Genomic DNA, 23,049 nt, shown 5'->3' with positions numbered 1-23,049 from the left:
GTGCCGGAAAACATTCCTTTGCCATGCATTGGTAGCCTCAAAAGGGTTAAATACATTTCTGACATAGGGTTTTCTATTACATTTTTTTACATAACCCTGTGATGGAAAAGTTATCACTTATTTGTATAGCTGAGGCCGTTTAACGCCGGGTTAACTCATTATCCGTGTATGAAAATAACATGACCGTTGCAATCCATTTATAAATAAATCATTCTCGCTGAATACGGCGGCAATTCGAAAACAAATCTTGTCGCAATCACATTTTTTTTTTTAAGAATGTCACATTTTAACACATCTATATTTACCTTTAGTGAATCTAGCCCAGAGATGGAAGATTTAAAATATAGGGGTGTGAAGATACAAAACAGGGATAAAATCATGGGATGCAAACGTAAATATTATGCATCCCTGTGCTGAGGAGCCGTATTCAATGCTGACACATACATTCTTTAACTCCGTGCACTGGAATGCTTCCCCCTTTGGCAGAAAGGGGTTCATTGTTGAAAATAAAGATCATATTTATTCTCACACAATGCTATTAAGGAACACAAGAAAATGTGACTTCTTGCCCCAAACAGCTTACAACTGAATTAGGGTATTTTGTTTTCTAATATATTTACTGGCAAAAACATTCTATTGAATTATAGCATTCCTTGCAGTCTCAGCACAGGACCTGATATATACTTACACTGACTCCGGCTCTAAATAACTGTGGTTATGTCAATTTAATGCCAAAATGGCTTTCCTTTGAGCCTGATATATTGACTCCTTAAGACTTGACAACACAACAAAGGGAAACTGGCAGTGTGTGAGCTGGACCGATGATGTGAATTGCTTCTTTTTATAATGTGTTCCTGAAGAAAGGCAGATTAGAGCCCGGGTCATCTATTTAAAATAATATGTTTACTATACAATGGGAAAGTGCCTAATTTGTCACCTGCACTACTTCTGCTCATTAACTGAGCGATAGTTTGTTGAGTACTCCAGTTCCTATTATGCCCTGAAAGCTTCAGGGACACCGAGGTACAGTAGATGCCTGGCCATTTATACGCAAATGTTGGCTGCAGCGGAAAATGGCAAAAAAAAAGGGTATTGGCTCCTGTCATAGGCTTGATCTATAATAAATAGCAAAGTGCTATGAAAAAAAAAAATATAGACTGGTCTCCAATGTGTGTTTGTTAGGAAACAGGTAACTTGATTTTGAAACACAAAATGTAATGGGTGTACATGTAAAAGGAACCTGCATATCTCGGGGCTCTCTTTGCCACTGATTGCCGTTTGGGATGTGGACATTTCTCACCTTTTCCCAACATCCTCCTCTCCCAATGTGCGCACAACTTTCCCTTCCTGCAATCTTTGTCCGGCTCTTTCATCAAGTCTCTTAGGCCAGTGATTCACGGAACCTCAATCATTCCTATCTCGCTCCAAGCAGAGGAAGAGAATGGCTTTCAGCTCAATTACCCTTCACATTCCAATTTCATAACGCCTGAATGAGGCTTTTTAACCAAAAACAAAAAAAAAAGCATGTCTCTCACAGCCCGGGCTTAAGCGCAGACGTGCAGAATGGACCCGACTAAAGGCTTTCACTTATATTCACCTTTCATCCTACTCTTGTTTCCTTTATTATACTTACTTTGACTTTGTTTTGCTGAACCTGAGCTCTTTGTTCTGCTCAATATTTTGTTTGGTGACACGGGGCACAACGAATACATTTCTAGTCCGGCAACTTCCCCTTGGTCTAAACATGTTTTCTCTCTGCTCCATCTGTCTCTCGGGCCTGTCTGAAAGCCTTTCCCCTTACATGACCCTCCTATTTTAACTGCTCATCCTCCTCCAGCTATTCTTTTTGTTGACTTCACACTTATACCGTTCTACACCCTTTGTACATTCTAAATTTACGGTTTTACTCCGAATAAACTAAAATATGACTCATTTTCTCTACTTCTCTGTAGGAACTCACACTGTTCCGCCATGTGCACATAGAAGGTGTGCAGGAATCTGTTTGCCCCCTGGTGAAGTCAATGGTAAACTCTCCCTTGCTGTACCTTTTTACTGCATTTTATTGGTACTGATGATTTGTAACTTATTTCTATAACATTTCATATTGCAAAGGGAAGATACAACACCCAGTAGTGTGCTTTCATGTCTACCAAAAGGTCCTCGAACCTGCTGTACTCTCCCCATTGCCACTTGGCATTCAGTGGCTATGCTGAAGACAAGGATATTGGGTAGTGACATGGACCAAGTGGTGCTTATTTCCAACTTTATTAGCTGGAGAGCTTTTGCCTGCTGTATTAAACAGCTTTTATGACTAGGCCTAGGACAAGGAAGATACAGAATCAGTGGACTCACTTAAAGATAACTGTCATGTCATTTTGGAGTCATCCGTTTGAGCTTAATAACATTCTGCATTGTGTAGCTGACCAGAAGCAATCAGGTTGTGACAAGGAGTACACATTGAGCTGTGCCCATTTGCCTCAATGTTGACCACATCTATTCTATAGTTAGGGTGGGAGGAGGAGCCCAACTCCAGTCCTCAAGGGCCACCAACAGGTCAAGTTTTAAGGATATCCCACTTCAACGTCCTCAATCAACGACTGTGCCACCTGTGCTGACCTGTTAGTGTCCCTTGAGGACTGGCGTTGGCCGCTCCTGTTATAGGGCCAAGCTTCACAATGCATTTCTGGCCCTTGCATCTCTGAAGTGGTTAAGGGCTTAGCATAACTTTCTTGTTTTTTTTCTGAAATGTGATTCATGAGTAGACAAAATATAAAATGGGTTGAATTTGCATTATTATATCATTCACAACTTCCAAGTAGACGCTGGATGTAATCAGTGAGTTTAGAAATGTAAGATTTCATATTCCCCCCAGTGAGAATTCCTAGAACAACAGTAAAACTGCACAGCACAGAGAATAGAATTTTATACACACACAACAGACTATAGTTTCCTTCATGAAATCATTTACAGGCTATTTTGGAACAGGGATACAAAGTCACTTACCCAAGGCCACATGTCGTTGCCACCTAAAGTAACATTTCTCTGGACCTATATGTGGTGCTATTCATAACATAAAATAATATACACTTGTAAAGCACACCTTATCTTAGAGTTCATTGTCATAAAAGAAAATAAAGACACATGCAAGTTAATACCTCACACTTTGCTATAGATACCTAAATATTTCCAGTTATTGCAAATTATTTGAAGACTAATACACTACAATACTGTACGTTGTGGGTGCTATCAATGACCAAAACATCAGGTTACTTGTCTACATGCACTAATAATGCAAGTAGGTTTTTACTATTAATGCCCAGCCCTTGCTATGTTGCTGTATAATTTGCCAGGTTATAACCCCCCTTGAAGTTTCCTGGAGTCACAAAGCCCTTGCTTTATATTTCTGAAATTGGATTCATAAATAGACAATGTAAAATGGGTGGGATTGGTATCATTTTATCATTTACAACTTCCTGATTGACACTGAAGCTAATTAATGGGTGCAAAAATGTAAGATTTTCTATTCACTGGAACTATTCACAGCAGTCAGAATCCCTCAAATAATGCAGTACCTTTATCTTGTATTCATTTTATAACAATATTGGTATTAATGTTATAACAATTTTTATTTGTCGGCTATAATCACTGTGTACATATATATATATATTGTAACACATATAGAACACCCACAAGCTCATGTTGAACCCCCAAAATAACCACAAAATATATATAAGCGTATAAGTGTCACAGAGGAGTGCTACTGAGCATGGCAATAACATTTAAATCCAGAGACGAACAGGAAACACAGACAGAGCTCAATGCACATCCAGCAAAACTGTATACACGGTACAGTGCCTAAATATACATGTATTGATATCTATTAAATAAAATGGTCTTTTAGTTTAACATTTTGGCCAAATTGTTGTAAGCCCCTGAGCCACTGCATGGCAGACCACACCTCAAGGGTCCCTACACTAATATAAATTCTTAATAACCTGTGCATTGCCAGAGTGCTTTTCCTGGTAATGTACAGGTTAATAAAAGCTTCAATCAGACTTAGAACTTTGCAACTAATTTTGACAGATTTATTATAAATCATTCTTCCTGGCAATGCACAGGTTATTAAGAATTTATATTAGTGTAGGGACCCTTGAGGTGTGGTCTGCCGTGCAGTGGCTCAGGGGCTTACAACAATTTGGCCAAAATGTTAAACTAAAAGACCATTTTATTTAATAGATATCAATACATGTATATTTAGGCACTGTACCGTGTATACAGTTTTGCTGGATGTGCATTGAGCTCTGTCTGTGTTTCCTGTTCGTCTCTGGATTTAAATACATATATATACCCTGGCTCATCTGACGTACAATAGTACAATATTTTTTAGTCGATGTTATGGTGTGTAATGTCCATTGGGCTTTAAGCATGACAAATAATAACAGTGATCATTCAAGGTAAATCTTCATCTTAAATAGCAACCCAACAGACACCAAAAACACCTCTGGGCTATTTCTGGTGCCTGTTAGGGACTTTTAGAATCATAAAGAAATGCCTTAATACCAATCTAAAGCTCTCCATGTGCACACATAACTTTTATTGATCCCTTGCTCAGCCAGTATCAAACAAGAACTGTGAGAAACCTCACTGACAATAGCATAAATCTGTCAAGGACAGATTTTTAACAAGAAAGCTTTTATTCATACTATATATACTTGTGTCATCAACAATAAAGGGAATATCTGGAATATACATTCATAGATAAATATCTGCATACATGTGCTGATGTATAAATACAGTCAGAAGCATCACTAGACATCTTTATTAAGGAGTTGTTATTACAACTAAAGACCTTTGGGGGGGTTACAGAAAAAGGGTACTATGCACACAGCACGTTATTTCCACTGAAGTCACTCATTTCATAAATTACACACTTGGTTGTAAGCGAAGTTATTCGTGAACACAAATTCTCTTAAGGGGATGATTTGCTTCAATCACTAATGTAAATGTGGTAATGACATATGTCAACCCACTGCCAAATTCTGAGGGAAATATAAGAAACTGAAAACTGTGAAGCAGATTCTGATAGTTCAAACTCAACGTTGTCTGTTGGCTCTTGTTATTTTACATTATAATGACAAAAGTTTTTTTTACAACTTCTAACTTTGATTTGACACTTTTTGGGGATGTTACCTCATCTTGGCCCAAGATCCACAAAGCTCTGTTAAGTCAGAGCTCATAACATCATGCCATCAAAATCAATAATGGATGTTATGTTCCCTGAGAGTGACTCTCTCCCCTCTCACTCCTCTGTCTCTCCCCTCTCTGTGTGTCTCCCCTCTCTGCATCTCCCCTCTCTGCGTCTCCCCTCTCTGCGTCTCCCCTCTCTGCGTCTCCCCTCTCTGCGTCTCCCCTCTCTGCGTCTCCCCTCTCTGCGTCTCCCCTCTCTGCGTCTCCCCTCTCTGCGTCACTGCGTCTCCCCTCTCTGCGTCTCCCCTCTCTGCGTCTCCCCTCTCTGCGTCTCCCCTCTCTGCGTCTCCCCTCTCTCCGTCTCCCCTCTCTGCGTCTCCCCTCTCTGCGTCTCCCCTCTCTGCGTCTCCCCTCTCTGTTTCCTTTCAAGTAAAAAACAGATTTCAGGGTCTGGAGGGAGCTAACACCACCTTTACATAGGACCTAAGTAACACATCTTTAAATCCCTCTCTCCCTGCTCCCTTTCTCTTCCATCTCTCTCTCCTCTCCATCAAAACCCATATTTCAGGGTCTTGGTGGTATGACCTAAGTAACAGATAGTCAGATCCCTGCCGTAACTATAACTGAACTCTGTGGATATGCGCTGTTAGAGGGAAAACCTCTTTTACATATCGTTAGCACTAACGTCCATTATACTGTAGTAACGCAAGGATCTATTACAGCTGAAAACAGCCGTAAACACTGCGTTAGAGACCTTTGAATGATACCTGTTAGCACTTAATGATGTGTTAACTTAAGTCAATAACAGAGCTTTGTGGATCTGGGCCCCTGTATTTAAGTAATTTTTGTATTACAGAAATATCAAGCATAAGGTTTTCACTGTTATCGTTGGTGGGCCTATTTAGACAGTACTATCTATGGGAAAAGGGGTGGGACATTATGTATCGTGGGAAAAGTGCACAATGTGTGAGCTCCATGGCAGAAAAGTGTGGTCGTCCCATTGCAACTGATTTTGTTGTTTTGTGTATGGACATTGGGCAGGTCCGGAAAGTGACTGGGATTGCTTGTGTATTGACTGGTACATGTATTAACAGCCAAATAGCTTGTTGTTGTGAATTTGTTGGATATGGTGCGTAAGTTTATAGGATGGTCTGGACGGCACTAAGGAGGATAGCACTGGTAACGAGGCAACATTGAAGTGTATAAAAGATTGACAACACAAGTGCCGCAGTAATGTGAGATCTGTCAAATGTAACTTTACCAAACTGGTGTCATATTAAAGTTTAAATAGCAGAAAGGGGGATATCTACAGAGGCAAATAATGATTAAAAATAGAGATGGAGATAGGAAGGCTACTACAACTTGTCAGGGGGATTTCTAAAACTTTCCAATAAACTCAGATTGTATTGATATGCTTTTATTCATTCTGACCCTTCCAGTCATGATTTACACTTGACTTATGAAGATAGTACACATATTTTAAGAGTTGCTGAAACGTGACAATATTGGCATTGCATGGTTGGATTCTTCTCACCACCTGATCCCATACTCAGTTGTCAAGTGTATTGTGACTAACCAACGGGGAAAAAAAGACATTCAAACTAAATGGTGTGTTCTGCAATAAGATGAATTCATTTACAACACATGCACAATATATAGTGGAGAAAATCACCCTGGATATATACCTTAAATATTGTCACTAATTATGCACTGACCCACATGTATCTGAAACATTTAATGGAAGTAGCAAATGTGTATATGTAACATGCATAGTACCTACAGAAAAAAAAAATCAAGTACAGTATATCAGTCTGCATTTTTTTAAATAATAAGTGCGAACATATATAATTATACTCGTCAGCATTGTTAATTTCAGGTAAGTGACTTCTTTGGCATATCTCATGGACATGTTTTCCTTTAAGGAAACATGTAAAGACAGGGTATTGTAGTGTCTAATTATCAGTATACCTACATTTTTTCAGGTTTTGTGGTAAAGTGTATATTATTAGCATTCAGATCTTCCAGCCATTTGATAGTTACTATAACAACCCAAACTGTAAGAGGTACTCCACTCTTCCCCTTCCCTCCTCAGATCACCAGCAGTGTGTTTCAAGCATGACCTCACCTACTTGTGGCAATCAGAACCATTCTTCAGGATGTGAGATGTAAAATATATCAGGGCTTCCTCTCTTCTGAGTTGTGTTCACTATTACTAATATGCACACTTACATTCTGCCATGAAGCCTTTTGGGGTATAGGTAATCAACCTCAGAAACTTCAAATTTGGACTCTCATAAGGGATTTGCTGTTTCAATGAAAAAAAGAGAATGGAAACCATCCACGCACGGCATGCAGAAGGGTACACCACTGAATGGAAGGGACATTCATTGTTGAGGAATGTGGAAATAAGTTGGTAAGTGGGACTGCACCTTTTAAATAGGTGTGTGCATATTTCTCTGTGCTGGCCAGGAAAGAGAAGGCACCTTTATATCATCTCAGCAATTAGAAATGTATGATGCACAGCCAGGGCACCGACATTCAGAGTTTGCTGACAACGTAATACTCCTGTTCTACTGCAAAAGTGGTTCATGGTGGAAACCAATCTCATGTATACACTTAAAATATTGTTTCCACATCATTTGGAGTTTTCTGCCCTAGCAATCTTGTTGCATTTTTTTTCATGCGCACTACTTATACATTTCAGAGCGGGTTAGCTTTTGCGCTAAGATGACAGATGAGCTGATACTGAGGGTACCTTTCAAACATAGCCAACCCTTCCAATCCGCGAGGTTGGCTAATGATGGTCTTCCAATATTGCTACCTTCACAAGCGTCAACTGGGTTTAACACTTTCACTGCCAGAGGAGCAAGCATCCTTTTTCTTAGCTAGTTTTGCAGGAAAAAAGATTCTTTAAAATAATTGTTTCCCCCTTTTTTGTCTGTATACGGTAAACCTTTTGAAAATGAGTGCAGAATAAACACGCTCCTTCTTAACCCTCTTGCTGTCCCATGTGGCCTCACACTCGTTTCAGATGAATACGTTCCAGATACCTATGACAGGGATTGATATTACTTTAGAGTGATCCCTAATCAGTGTGGAAAATTTCTTGTATTTCCCAGCTTGTGAAGTTCTAAGGAAACATCACTGTTTAAAATTAACAGGAAGCTTAAAAGTAATGTACGAATCCTGCATCATTGCAAGACATTACCTATAATCCTTATTTGTAGTTTAAATATGTTGTAAATAACGTAGGTAATGGGGCCCCGTGGAAAACTTGCACGTGGACTCATGGGTTTCTTATCTTTACTGTACCTTGTAATCGATGTTTGTTGATTTTTTTTTTTTGGTACCCGCTAATCTCTTCTTATGTTTAGGTTTCAATGCGATACAGTAAATAACAAATATAAATGTAAGCTGATTTGATATCTCTTCCTCCCATTCCCCCTCAATCTTCAAGCGACATAACCGGTCCTTTATATACTTACTAGCAGTAATGATTTATAATCTGTGTACTTTAATACCTTGTCGTTTATATACTTAATGACATAAATGTTCATAAGCGTGTACATCTGCGAATAGAACTTGGACAAAAAGCTTTTAGAAGACACTTCAATATCTGTCCTTTAATAATCAAATTGAAATTAATTTGTGCTGTGTTTTCATTCCACTTGCTATAGAGGAGTTTAGGCTTGATGAAGGCATTCTGTAATGAAAACATCTTAAATTGTCAAGAAAATCAAAAGACTACAAATTGGACAATTTATTATGAATGCGTGGGCTGACTGTGGGGGTTAGTACTGTACTTCTCTATTTTAAGGACATTAGACCTTGCGATTACTGCATAAGAACAATCACTCAGCAACATTATCTGGTCCAGCTAAGAGATAGGTTTTTTTTTTTATGGATGGACACCAGGCAGCCACTTAAGGTTATTAAATACTGCAGGGAAGAACGTACTTTGGTGAAGAGGATCAAACTTCTATAGTTTTTTCCTCGTGTACAGTAATTATAGGCTGCTAGCGGAACACAAATTATTCTAAATCTTTAAGCTACGGCTTTTCCATTGTACAAAAGTATAGGGAACATGTGAGGAGGAGAAGCAATGTTAAATGAACAATTTGATCCTGGAGCGACATAATTCTATGCAAACCCCTAAAATAATGTTGATAGTTGTAACCCTTTCTCTACCATGGAAGCTAAAAATGCATTGAACAGGTCAAGTCAAGTAATAAAAGTTCTGAAAACCCATTTTAGTGTTAAGTCCCTTTGTTTTTGTGAGTGTAAAATTGAATTCATAGCTGCTAGTAATAATTTTTTTCATACACGCAGGAAGACAGAAATTAAAAAACAGGATCTTGTAAATTACAGCAAAACTGACTTAGGGGTTTATTCTACATGGCTAAAATACCCTATTCACATTAATGGAGAATTTCGGTCGAAACGGACCACTTTGCCTCTTAGGCTGATGCCGAATAAGCCCCTGACTTAGAACCCAGAAAATGTATCCCTTCCACAAGATGAACACCTGCCAGCTGGCAAGGGTGGAAATGTAGATTTGTTCCGTCGTTGTCACTGTCCACAATGGTAAGGAATGAGACAGGCTCAGATCTACTTAGCTGTGCTTGGTCAAAATGCCCATTACGGCCAATTTCATGAATGTCGGCTTCTTGCAGTTTAGCACTTGAGATGTGCAAATGTTTTGTGCACTTCGGGAAACTTTTCGTATTTCGCCCTTTTCAATAGAAAAGTTTGCAACACGTTTGCTTTACCATTAAAGCCACAGGGGATTTCATGCTTAAAAATGTTGATCATCTTCGCTTTGGAGATGCGACTGCACTTAAAATAAAAAATTAAAAACACGTTTCAGGGCTGTTATTTTGCCACCTAAATAGTAAACGTTGAACAACTTGGGCCATTTCTCAGGAAATGTTGGTGCCAGAAGTTTGATAAAAGTGTCTTCTTTTTTAATCATTTTGGAAAGCAGCAAAGCGAATCAGGTTCAAACATCACTATTTAGCAGCACTTACTGCAGTGAATATGTTCCATGATCTCTGTTCATTATACTGTATATACTGTACAGAGTTTTTATTTTTATCCAAACAATACATGGTGAGTAAACAGAAAACATGGCTCATCCAATTATATTAAGCAAATCAAAACTTAGGAAGGACAGCAAAAATGGTGGTGGTTGAATAAAATATCTATTTTCCTTAAAAAAATAAACATATAAATAGAGTAGTAAACAAACATGTACATGCAATGCATTATAGTGACTGTGTTTGTTCACAAGAAACCTATAGTTCAGCAGTTTTGTTTGGTTGTTGATCAAAGAAGTAAAATAAGACACAGTGATATCTGAAAAAATCAGCCGCAACCTGTGATCTGGGGCTGTGCTTTCAGAGCAGAGCAGGGGATCCGATTGGAGGGGGCGTGGTGGGGGCGCGGCCATTATGTCACGCAGCTGGTTCGCCCTCATTGGCTGAACCGACAATGCTTGGACGCTGCGTCAAAAGACAAAAATCTTGTCTTTTGGCCAAGGTGGTCGCGCATCGCAGATTGTGCGCACGCCGAGTGGGGCCTAGAGGGCTGTGCCTTGTGTGCGGCATGCACGCTATAGTATGCACCGCAGCGGCCACTGGGGACCTAGCCTAAGACATCTTTTTGGGAAAGGAAAGTAAACATGAGAAGGATGTTAATCCATTGAAAAACCAAATTACTGGAGTCAGGAAGGAATTCATTTTTCCCCTTATGAGACATAATTGGATAATATTTCACGGGAATTTTTTGTTTGCCTTCTGCTGGATCAAAATACTGTAAATACAAATATAAGATTATTATATAAATGAATATGTATTTTTTCAACCTTACCTACTATGGAACTATGTAACATGTAATTATGTAACTATATAACCCCTTTACCTCCTGTTTATGTATTTGCTAACATGTATCGAAGGTCATTTTAAAGTCACAAATAAAATTGACGTTTACGTTTATTATGTGCAGGGGTAACAATTAAAAGATGTCCCTCCATACCACAAAATGAACGATTTCCTCGAAAATATAAGCACGGGATTACTACTGAAATGTTTGTGCCACGACAGATATATTTGGGGAAGACATTTTTACAGAAAACTATACATGGCAAGGTATGAGAAACACAAAAAAGCAAGTAGAGATATCTCAATGCACAAGGGAGAGGATTATAACCTTTGCCATGGAAATGAAAATTTTGCAAGCAGAGAGCGCTAAAGTGTCTTTACTCTGAATAAGATAAGGCATCTATATTAATTAAATACTAATGCCACAGAGCTGGGAGAACACACTTATTCTGCCTACTTCATATGCAGAGCCCAAACATATTCCAATACAATTCTACGAGCCCCCAAAGACTCTAGTGCAGAACAGGCTTGGAAACCAGTGCAATTAAGTACATCATTATCATTAAAACAATATTTTAATTTTAATTACATTCAGGGAAGTGGAGTCTGATACATGCAGAAGGTCCCGGGGTTCCTTACGCCTTGGGGGATATGGTGACCCTTCTGTGCTCCTATCGCTTCTGCCACACTATAAAAAGATACTGTTATGCCTGCAGTTTCTATGCATTAAAATGTAAATGGTGAGATGCACTGTCAAGTTTTATTATGGGAGGTTGTCACCTTCCCAAAAGAGACTGCCATAAACCACAATGGATTGCGCCTCCTCCCCAACCAATATCATCCATTAAAATAAATTGGAAATTTTAAGAGAGTTAGAAAATGTTAATAATACCATTAAGTGTGGTGTGTGAAAGGAGTCTGGAACCATTTATCAAGGGCTGCATTTGCGCAAAGGATTAGCACAAATACACTATTCATGTAATTTGAAGCAACTTTGATATGTTAAATGATATCTGGTTTAATTATTCAACAGTGTTAAAAACAGTAATTCCTGATGTACAGATGTGTATATATATATATATATATATATATATATATATATATATATATATATATATTTGCTAAGAAGCAGCTCAGTGAGTAAAGTCACTGACTGATAACAATGACACTGAGTTTGACTCGGGGGAACCTGGTTCAATTATTGGTGTCGGCTCCTTGTGACCTTGGGTAAGTCACTTTATCTCCCTGTGCCTCAGGCACCCAAACATAGATTGTAAGCTCCACGGGGCAGGGACTGTATCTATAAAAATCCTACTGTATGTATAATACAGCGCACTATATTGTAACTGGGAAGTGCTTTGAGTCCGATTGGGAGAGGGAAAAAATGCAATAAAGTTGTTGTTATTATTATTATTATATCTTTATTATAGCTTCATTTATGTATATAGCACTTCATGCAATAATGCGTTGTAAACATTAGGAAAAGGAATCCCTGTTCCAAAGTGGAATGTAGGGAGGACTTACAGAGACAGTAGGGCCATGTTATGTAAGTGCGTATGCAAGGGGTATGCATTGGAGCTACTGAAAGGCTCCATAAAGGAGGTGAGTTTTGAGACAGGCTTTAAAGGTGGGGAGAGAAGGTGCTTGCTGGATATTGTGGATAAGGGAGTTCCAGAGCTGCGGTGCAGTAAGTGAGAAGGTTTAGGCAGACGAGGGATATAGATACTAAAGGGGTAGACAGAAGATATCCTTGAGCAGCGATATAGCAAAACATTAGGCCTCGTCCATAGTGCAATATATGGAGCAAGCTACATAGCTCGGGCTACAAACAAACGTGTGAATTCCACAGCGCATGGCCATGGTGAGCGCAAGCTTGCACGTGGGATACAAGAATACCAAAAGCAGAGGAGACAAACGTGTTTGCTATTGCAGCGAGACAGCCTGTCATGTGAGCGGCTAACAGCCAATGAAAATGTAGTAAGCTATTCTGCCTGGATACTGTTCAAATTACTTTTTGTCAGTTGAGTTGTGCTTGCTTGCTGTGAGAATATGGACAACTCAACTATTGAAAATTGTATTTATGAGGTTTACAAACGTGAACCTTTAATTCATACCATGACAGAAATATCAATGATAATTTATGGAGAGAAATTTCTGATGTATTATTCATTACATTGTTCATTTTTTTTTAATTTTAAACGAGCCATGTTTTCATGCATGACAATGTATATATATATATATATATATATATATATATATATATATATATATATATATATATATATATATATATATATATATATGTTTGCAGAATACTTCTGTAAATTGCATGCCATTATGCATTTTATTATTTGCTAAAGGCGTGTTCTCATGCACGACACCTCCTTGACACGCCCTTCCACATCATGACCACGCCCAACCCCCCCCCCCCTCTCGCTTTCCAAAAACCTACAGTCCACACATCGCTGGAGAGGAAAGCTTGCGCGAGGCAAGTAGCACTGTAGTGCTCGCTTTCACTATGGACAAAGCCTAGGGATGACATAAAGAGGTGCAGAGGAGTGCATGGCCTTTAAAGAGAGGAGGAGGATCTTTTTGCAAGCAATATGGAACTTAATTCACATCCATGAGAGGGATGTCAGTAGGGGGAAAGCATTGATATATTTAGGAGAGAATTAAGGGATTCTAGCAGCAGTGTTCAGGATAGATCGTAGAGGATAAAGGTGAGAGGCAGGGAAGCCAGGTAGTAGAATGTTACAAAAGTCAAGATGGGAGAGAATGAGGGGATGCAAGATATGGGACAATGGTAGCAGTAGAGCGAAAGAGGAAAGGACATATTTTAGCAATGTTACAAAGTCACAAATTAATGCTTCCTGACAAGTGGCATACCGAGTACCCGGTACCCGGCCTTACCCGGCACTTTTTCCAGCTACCCGGACATTACCCGGACCCGGCAACTGAGAAGTGGGCCCGGCGTCGGGTAATACCCAGCGTCGGGTAATGTCAGGGTAGCTGAAAATAAACAAATAACTTACCTGCAGCCAGCGACGGAAGACATCTATGAAGAGCAGCAGAGGTCCAGTGGCAGTGGCAGCATCCGAAGTGTCTTCAGCCGGCGTGGGAGCAGCAGGAATCCATTACACAGCACAGCAGCAGGTAAGTAGTGTGAGCCAGGGAACCACGTGACCGGAGCAGGAGCGTTCCTATTGGACAGCCGTCTGTTCAATAGGAACGCTCCTGCTCTGGTCACATGGTTCCCCGGCTCACACTGCTATCTGCTGCTGTGCAGGTAAGTGCCAACCGGGTACCTGGCCGGGTAGATCTATTGATTTTGGCCGGGTACCCGCTACCCGTTTTTTTTTTTAAATAAATCACTACCCAGTACAACACTATTCCTGACTGTTTCAAAGAGTCGCAAACTCTGAGCACTACGCCAAAAGAGAGGCAATTTGTTTCATTGTGCAGAATAGACAAAAAACACAGCGCACAACGCTCATAGTGCATTAAAAATTATATTATAAACCCAATAATAAGGTGAGTATTAAGCGTACATTGTAACAGATAAAAACAAGCACGTCAAGGGTTAGTGTTACCCATGCACCAAGTCAGGATAGCGGTTAGGATTTCTTCGGTGTAAGCACACACCCCTGTGCGGGCTCCCTCAGTGCCTGAAAGACTACGACGCGCTGTCGCCTCCGAGTGACGTCACGAACCCGGAAGCGCCGGACCGGTGAGCTGAACAGCGTGCGTTGTGCTGTGGGGGAGTTTTGCCTGACTGGAGGACACTTTCTACACTGCGAATCTTGCTGGACTGCTTGCGATCGTGCCTGTGAATATCCAGGACACAGTCTACAATCTAGTGACCGTGACGGGAGAAGCTGTGTGTGCTTACACCGAAGAAATCCTCACCGCTATCCTGACTTGGTGCATGTGTAACACTAACCCTTGACGTGCTTGTTTTTATCTGTTACAATGTACGCTTAATACTCACCTTATTATTGGGTTTATAATATAATTTTTAAAGCACTATGAGCGTTGTGCGCTGTGTTTTTTGTCTATTCTGTTCTACTTAGGGGGTACCTGAGCCATCCCTGGTGCCATAGCTGCAGACGCTCCATTTCAATTGTACAAGGTCACGCTATATATATATATTTATCACCAATCACTTTATCACATCTATATTGTTTGTAGTTGCGCACCTATTTCTCACTTCTGTTTCATTGTGCCCCTGCATCAATTTTGCTTCACTTGTGCTAGTAAGCCGTCTGGGGCGTGGCTATAGGAGGATTTGGGGGAGGAGAATCAGGACAATTTTGTAATGAGATGTTTCAAAATGTATTTGTATAACTGTAAGTGTTTTATTTATTCTTTGCACTAATTAAAGCTGGGAGGCTTAGGTTGAGAGATCTGCAGCAAATGTAGGAATCAATTTCTATACATTATTACATACAAACTGGAACAACCCAAACTAAAATGTTTGTTTTGCATTTTGGAGCAAGTGATACAAATCTCCACACTGGTACTAAGCCTCGGTATGCCAAGGCTAAAGGCCCACTCAGTTATGGGCCACAGAGAGAAGAAATGGTCTGCTGGTCATGCCTTGTTTAGGACTCCCAGTAGGATTGCACAGCAAGCCTACTGTAAGTATAACAACACACAACCAACTATCGAATCATATTTGACTTAGAGCAGGGGTGCCCAACTCCAGTCCTCAAAGGCCAACAACAGGTCAGGTTTTCAGGATATCCCTGCTTTAGCACAAGTGGCTCAATCGATCGCTCAGTCAACGACTGAGCCACCTGTGCTGAAGCAGGGATATCCTGAAAACCTGATGTGTTGGTGGCCATTGAGGGCTGGAGATGGTCACCCCTGACTTAAAGAATGCAGACCGGGCAATAATTAATCTCCGACTTCCACTGTCCATTCTGAATGCAATCTCACCTTCTTCAAAAATGAATATAGAAAACAGCAATACTATAGGACATCCGCTTCCTGTGGTCAGTGGGGATGGCTACCTGATATCCCGCTTTTTCTAGCCTAATTATGAGCTTTGGAGTGCTGTGATGTTTAGATACTCCTTATAACTATGACGTGCAGCATATATCCACTTATTAGGGAGAAGTTAATCTCCTCAAACAAGAATTTAAACTTTAATACATTACTAATGTAGCCATGTATAAAAATGGTATACAGTTCTTTCTCATGCTGGCAGTAAACCTGGTAAGTATGCAGGATTGCCAGCATCAATCATGGAGGTTTGCCCTCACAACCTGGTGAGGTGTCATATGTACACAAGGGGAGTGGTAGCATGCTCTGTGTCCACTGTTAGTGACACAAAAGGTGTGGCTGTTTTCTGAGTCTATATAAGACACAGCACTGCCTAAAGTTGGTCAGGTTTTGTAGTGGTTGGAGAGTGTTAATCAAGGGATCAGTTATGGTCCAGTTCTGGAGGTCTGCAGCAGTTAAGGCCATCAGATATAATCAATAGTATCTACACTGTGATCAGGGACCTGACACAGGTGGCGGTCTCCCTGAGGGGAGAGGTGACCTAACTCCTATGGGAGGGAAAGAACTTCTGAAAGGATGTACTACATCAAGATGAGCGGCTAGGACGACCGCTGTGTGGGGCAGTCTGCATGATGATGTCAATAAAGATGCCCAGTTTCACAAGACCCTTGCTGTCTATGTGTGGAGTCATTACACAGAAGGAGGCACCACAGAGGAGGTCCTCATCAGACACATCCCCCTGCGGCCGCAGAGATCCTGATGAGGTGGAGGCGCTGCATCAGCCCACTACCTCAGATGCCTATCATGCTGATATCCCCATACCAACCCAGCGGGAGACTCAGGAGTCCTGTAAGCCAGCAGGTGCACCACACGACATGTTATGGGGCCAGTAGACCACACGGGCCAATGTGAGATTGGGTGGGGGCCCGTAAAACCGTTACACTAACGTGCATGGTATGTGTATCAGAGGACATAGGCAGCAGACAGATGATAATAGAGAATTCAAAGTGAGGAAAGCAAGGCACAAGAGACACAGAATGGAATCCTGAAGGTCAGCTAAGCACATGTCTGGGCACCCAAATAATATGCTACAGCAACACTGCAAGGCATGGAGACCGGCAAACACATTTGAGCAAATTGGAGAACCATAAAACTCCATTACAGCAAATCAAATGCCAGTCAGGCTGACAGCGATTAGCATGAAATGAATACAAGGGAACTTAATGAGGTCTGTCGAGGCCGACTTAGTGAATTAGCTTGCCAAGTGTAGCACTACTCCCTGTACCTTCTTTATTAACTTAAGAAGCAGTGTCGCCGCCTTGTTAAACCTCTTCAAGGGAAATATAAGGCCACTTTGCCCCTGACAAAGTGGATAATTACAGGTAGAACAGCAATGTATTATGATAAGAGAAACATTTATGACTCAGCTGGCTCTGCAGCTGTCACGGGATATAATTCATACCAACCTCCTGACAAACTGACCTCCATATAGTAATTACAATAAACCATGGTCAACTTGAGTTAGAAAGCACGGGAATATCTTAATATTATACAGCACAACAAAAATATGGTGGGGGAATAAATGGCATAGCTATCTTTGCAAGGTTGAAGGAAAATGATTTCTTGGGTTAGAATTAAATCCCTGTTTCTTTTTTCATGTCAGTAATCAGAATCTTTTGCTTCTAATCATCCTGTATAATTGAAAGAAAATGCTGAATTTGAATCTTATGAATAAGCGCTTAGGCTGAGATTATAGTGTTGGCGATGGCGCGCGCGTGGCGAGAACAACATACGTCTTCCCTATGAGGACAGATTATTTTGTATTTTTTGCGAGGCGGCCGCATTACGTAAGTAGTTCAGCCAATGAGGGCGAACCAGCGTGGTGGCAAGTCCGTCACACCTCCACAATCGCTGGAAGCTCAGTTCACCATCGCTCGGGTGAGTGGCACGCGTGACGCCATGCGCTCGCACACGCTCCCACTATAATGTCAGCCAGTCTGAGTTTTGAGAAGCTAACTGAAAAACAAAAGATTTTGGTCACTCAGTTCGAACATGAATTTGGCATCGGGTCATGGCCTAACTAAATAAAAAGAACAATAAAAGGATACGTTACAACAGGGGTGCACAAACCTTTGCAGTTGCGCCCCCCGCCTGCCGGCCCCCGGTGCTCGCACCCCCCTTACCTCTGTTCCCTGCGTCAAATGGCGCCGCGGGGTCATATGACGTCACATGACCCTGTGGCGTCATTTGACGCCGCATTGCCATGGCAACGTGCCAGCAGCCTCCTGAATCTCGGTAAGTAATAGGTTGCAGAGGCCTCACGCCGCGGGGAAGAGTGGGGGGCCTCTGCAAACTGCGCCCCCTACAAAAATCTTCTGCCCCCCCCCCAGTTTGCGTACCGCTGCGTTACAACATTATTTAGGAGTAATCAAGTGAATCTGAAGTTCCAGTGGCAAAATTGTAATTTATACCGGTTTATTCTACCTTTTACAGAAAAGTTCTGAAAGAAGAAAACTGTATGCCAACTGCAAAAACTGGTACCCAGATCTGAAGTGGATAATGGGATGGAGTCTGTTGGTTTCTTTTTGTACCTTGTTTTGTACAATAAAGCTGAAATTTGCACTAGGTGTTTCCTATGCGGTGTAATAATTAAACTGGTGATTAAACATTTCCTAATCAATTTTATGATATTATGAACCTGTAAGATATCGCCTCTTGAGCATGTCTGGTAAATGATATGTAGCCCTGTGTAGTTTTGGGGTTACATGTCTTTCTCATCCTGTGCAATAATCCCTGTTATGGGCAGGTTTGCCAGGAGTGATCATGGGGTTTGCCCTCACCTCCTATGCTGTGTATTATTCCGTGAAGGAAGTGACATCAGGCTCTGTGTCCACTTACAGTGACACAAGGGTGGTGCCTACTGAATCTATTTAATATGCAGCACTTCCTCAATTTAGTCAGTGTGCCTCACCATCTGAGTGAGGTGAGTCTGTCCAGCAACCTGTCAGGGCTCTGGCTGTGTTTGTGGCCCTCCCTCAAGGGAGTGGTGTGGAAGACTATTCCTCTTACTCCATCAGGGAGTAAGGGAAGAGCTAGACCTGCTTTCATTGCCCTTGCCTGGGAGTGTATGGTCAGGGACTTCCTTTGGGTTGGCAACCTGAGATGAGCGGCTAGAAGACCGGCCGCTATGATGGGCGGCTGTCCATGTATGGTGACAATAAAGGATGCCAAAGAAAGAGATCGCTTCTGTCCTGATTGTGGAGTCACTCGGGAAGAAGGTGCACATAGAGGTTCTCTTTCAGAGACTCCTCCCTACTACGTTGGGGGTCTGGAAGAGATGGAGGCGCTGTACCATGAGTGAGTATAACTCAGCATTACCTCATAAGCCAGTCTGGAAGAGATGGAGGCGCTGTACCATGAGTGAGTATAACTCAGCATTACCTCATAAGCCAGTCCTGATGTTATCCCCCATACCACCGCGGGAGACTCAGGGATTCTGTAAGCCAGCAGGTGCACCACACTACACTTCATGTACCAGGGGTCAGTGTCCACATAGGGGGGGCAATATGAGATTGGCCCGGGCAAACACCGTTACAGATACAAAGCCTTATTTAGCATTTTGGTTTTATGCTGCTCGTGCTGTGTGGAAAAATATACTTAATATGACATTGGAAACATTCTGACTCATTTCTAAGTGTCTAAGATCTGACACCATGTTAAGCTCCTGGAATTCTATAGAATATGTGTACTGTGTGCTGTCTGGCAAGGGGGATGCCAAGGAAAAACGTCAGTGTTACATCTGTATCTTGAAGATAATTGATGACTTTCTTTACGCCCTCAGGACAGTTCAGGAAAACGACATGCAATGCGTTCAGAAAAAAAATAACGAAATCCCCCTTGTCCACCGCCTAAAAGGAAGAGATAGATCAAAGGCCCGTGGCAGGAGGGGGCTGGCAGGCAGCATATTAAAGAGCCATTTCTTTTGTAGTGCTCAATTACTACACATTTCAGAGGTAGGCGCGGATACAGACACTCACATTCACTCCCAAGAAGAGGCGCATTGTAACCTTCAAGCTTGACTTTACAAATGCATAATTCTCATGCTCTCTGATCCCCAAATAACCCCCATCAGAGACAGAGGGGCCTGCAATGTATTGTAATCATTGCTGGACCCTCTGTCTGCAAAAAAAAAAAAAAAAGAGTTAAAGACCACACGCAAAATGTAATTAAAGATCATATACAAAAGCGGAACTTGTGGCTTCGAAACGGGACAAGAAGCATAAGCATAGATTGCAATAGCATGTGACAATTTATCACCTTTTTTGATTGCGTCTTTATTACTTGTATATGAGATCTGATAGCTTTTTAATAATATGTACATTGCACCTGCTCCGAGGACGAAAGTGTACTAATGGTAGCGACATGTTTGTGGGCTGAAGGAGTGGCTCAATGGTGACATCACCCGCCTTTGCGCTGGAAAAACCTGGTTTGATTCCCCTCATCGGCTCTCCTTGTTCATAGGCAAATCCCTGTACCTCAGTCTCACCGGGCCTGCAAAATTGTGTGATCAGCAATGTGCACACTGCTGGTGCTGTATACGCAAGAGAAAATATATTACACGTGATGCCTTTTTTAAATCAAACTCTGACACCTGCTGTCCGGCCCTGACAGCCCTTATGGGGCCCATGACAGCGTGCTAACCGGGGCCTAAGACATGCGTGTTAACCTGAGCCCCTGGGTTGGTTGGGGAAATAAGCTGATCAACCCTGAGCCGAGATTAATATTCCGTCAGCATCATTTGCATTGTGGTATGAAGCGGCAGCACGTCAACGTCACTAGCATGGCTCCCATCCATTTCAACAAATTATTTATAGTGATGAGATTTTTCCATGTAAACGATTGGTGAGAAATGAATCCACTGCAGGATTTCCCAGCAGCAGAGCACCCTACAGCAGGATAGGACACGATGGGCGCCCGTCTAATCACCAACAGCAGGGGCTCCTTTTCCTATTATTTTGTCCGATGCGCTTATTCCCATTGTGTTATAATATTATGTTATGTTTATTGTAAAGCGCTGGGTATCTGGATGGTGCATACTGTATATAAATAAAGATATACATACAACACACTTCATTGAATTATGCTGGGCGTGCTAGATACTGCTTGTATGAAACTGGCAGCAAGGGGTAATATTTAAGTGTTACAATGAAGCAAAATAGTGTAGCGGCTGCATGTGCGGGTCTGCACCATTTCTATTCTCTCCAAACATTAGTCTTAAACCATAGACATTGTTCAGTGAGACATCTGACCAACTACTGTTTTACAAAATAAACATTTAAAAATGTGCATTAAAAAAACAACTTTTTGTCATTGTGTTTACTACAAGCATGGGCTGGAAACAAGGCTGTTCTGATTAGAATGAGATTGTTGCCGTATCAGGCACATATTAAGAAGGACACCTACCTCTGTGATGCGCACAGTGTATGGCTGGTTGTGAAAGGTAGGGGCATTGTCATTCACGTCGCCAACTTGAATATTCACTTTGCCTTTGATAACCTGGACATTGGACGAACACACAATGGTAAGAAGATATGCTATCTTTCTATGAGTGCATGGCACAAGTATATGGTAATTCCTTCATTATTGAGACTTATTTATATTCTGATTTTCAGGACAACAAGGAAAACATATACAGTATAAACCCCTCATTTTATTTCTCCCGTTATACCATTCAATATGGAATTCTGTTTATTTTCTAGTAAATAAACTGCATTAAACGTGTAGGAGAAACAACATGCACAAAGGGTTAATTTTCTTCCACTACACGTGCGAATATAATCAATACCCAGCCATTTCAGATATTTAAAAAAACAAACATCCATTGATCACCCAAACACCATCCTTCTAATTGATGCCCCAATTAAAAACATCGGAGCTGCTATAAAGGAAGCTCTTAGCTGGAGCTATTAGCGTCAGCGCGGCACGATTAACAGTTCCATTGACCTATAGACAGGTCTTTAAGGCCAGATCAGAAGTTGCTTGTGAAGTAGAAAACATGGAGGGAGTGAAATATGCTAGTGTTCGTAGATCTGAGCAGAGGTATCCCCTTCACTGCCAGGCTCTGTTCCGGGTGCTGGGTCGCTCAAGTATCCGAGCAGAGTTCACCCACGCTGTGGCCACTGGCAAGATGCCTGCACTCACCTCCCAGTGGGCCTTAAGCGGGGTGCTCTGCCCGGAAGCCCCCCGTGGATTTTCTTTTAAACTCAACCTCCCCGTTTAGTGCATTTTTTGTTATTAGTTACAGGTGCACTTGGTTACCGGTTTATGTTCATTTTTAATTTATAGACGTCTTTCTCGGGTTGGACACACGCTGGTGACCAATCAGATGTGTAAGCCGATTAGTTTTACGGTCTACAAAATAGACCTAGATCAGAGCAGATAGTAGCACCCAATCATCCAGTATTAAGGATTTTAAAGAGAACCGCTACAAATTCAGTTGCAGGGAAAGTGATGCAGTTCACCTTTTAGCAACATATAGGCAAATATGGACTAAGAGATGCTTTAGCGCAGTGTAGTGAATATGGCCCATCATGAGTTTCCCCTGCTCTGATGCAAATGCAGAACGGCCCCGCTCTGATGCAAAATACAAGACTACATACATTAAATACGCTTTTTTTTTTAAACACCCCTTTTGAGGGTTCTCTTTTACATGTTCCCTCAAAAAGTCCGTTTGGAAATAAAAAAAATCGCCCAATAACATGTGTCTAAGACGGACGTTGCACATATCTGCTGCATGAACCCGTTTCTAGCATGTTTTGGGAAATGTTAAAGATATGTTTAATTTGACATATTCTTATATATGTACTGAGCACTACTGTATATATGCGCCTATACCTAGTTCCAATAACATGCAACAAGCTTGTGTTACATTGTTTATATACCTTTCTTCACAGTTATTCCTGCTGACAGCAGTTACATT

At 41.3% G+C, this 23,049-nt stretch overlaps 1 protein-coding gene across 4 annotated transcripts in view; it reads right to left on the bottom strand.

Moving 5' to 3' along the window:
• CDH23 (cadherin related 23) overlaps positions 1-23,049 on the bottom strand; it is a 653,830-nt gene that overhangs the window by 423,008 nt on the left and 207,773 nt on the right. For all 4 annotated transcript variants that reach the window (XM_075610599.1, XM_075610600.1, XM_075610601.1 and 1 more), the window contains exon 6: positions 21,534-21,626. In XM_075610599.1, coding sequence (XP_075466714.1) covers positions 21,534-21,626 — 93 coding nt within the window. The remainder of the gene's footprint in view (positions 1-21,533; positions 21,627-23,049) is intronic.

The sequence above is a fragment of the Ascaphus truei genome, chromosome 8 (genome assembly GCF_040206685.1).
Source record: "Ascaphus truei isolate aAscTru1 chromosome 8, aAscTru1.hap1, whole genome shotgun sequence".
Lineage (NCBI taxonomy): Eukaryota > Metazoa > Chordata > Amphibia > Anura > Ascaphidae > Ascaphus > Ascaphus truei.
Note: the sequence above shows the minus strand (reverse complement) of the source record. Positions and strands in the feature narration are given on the sequence as shown.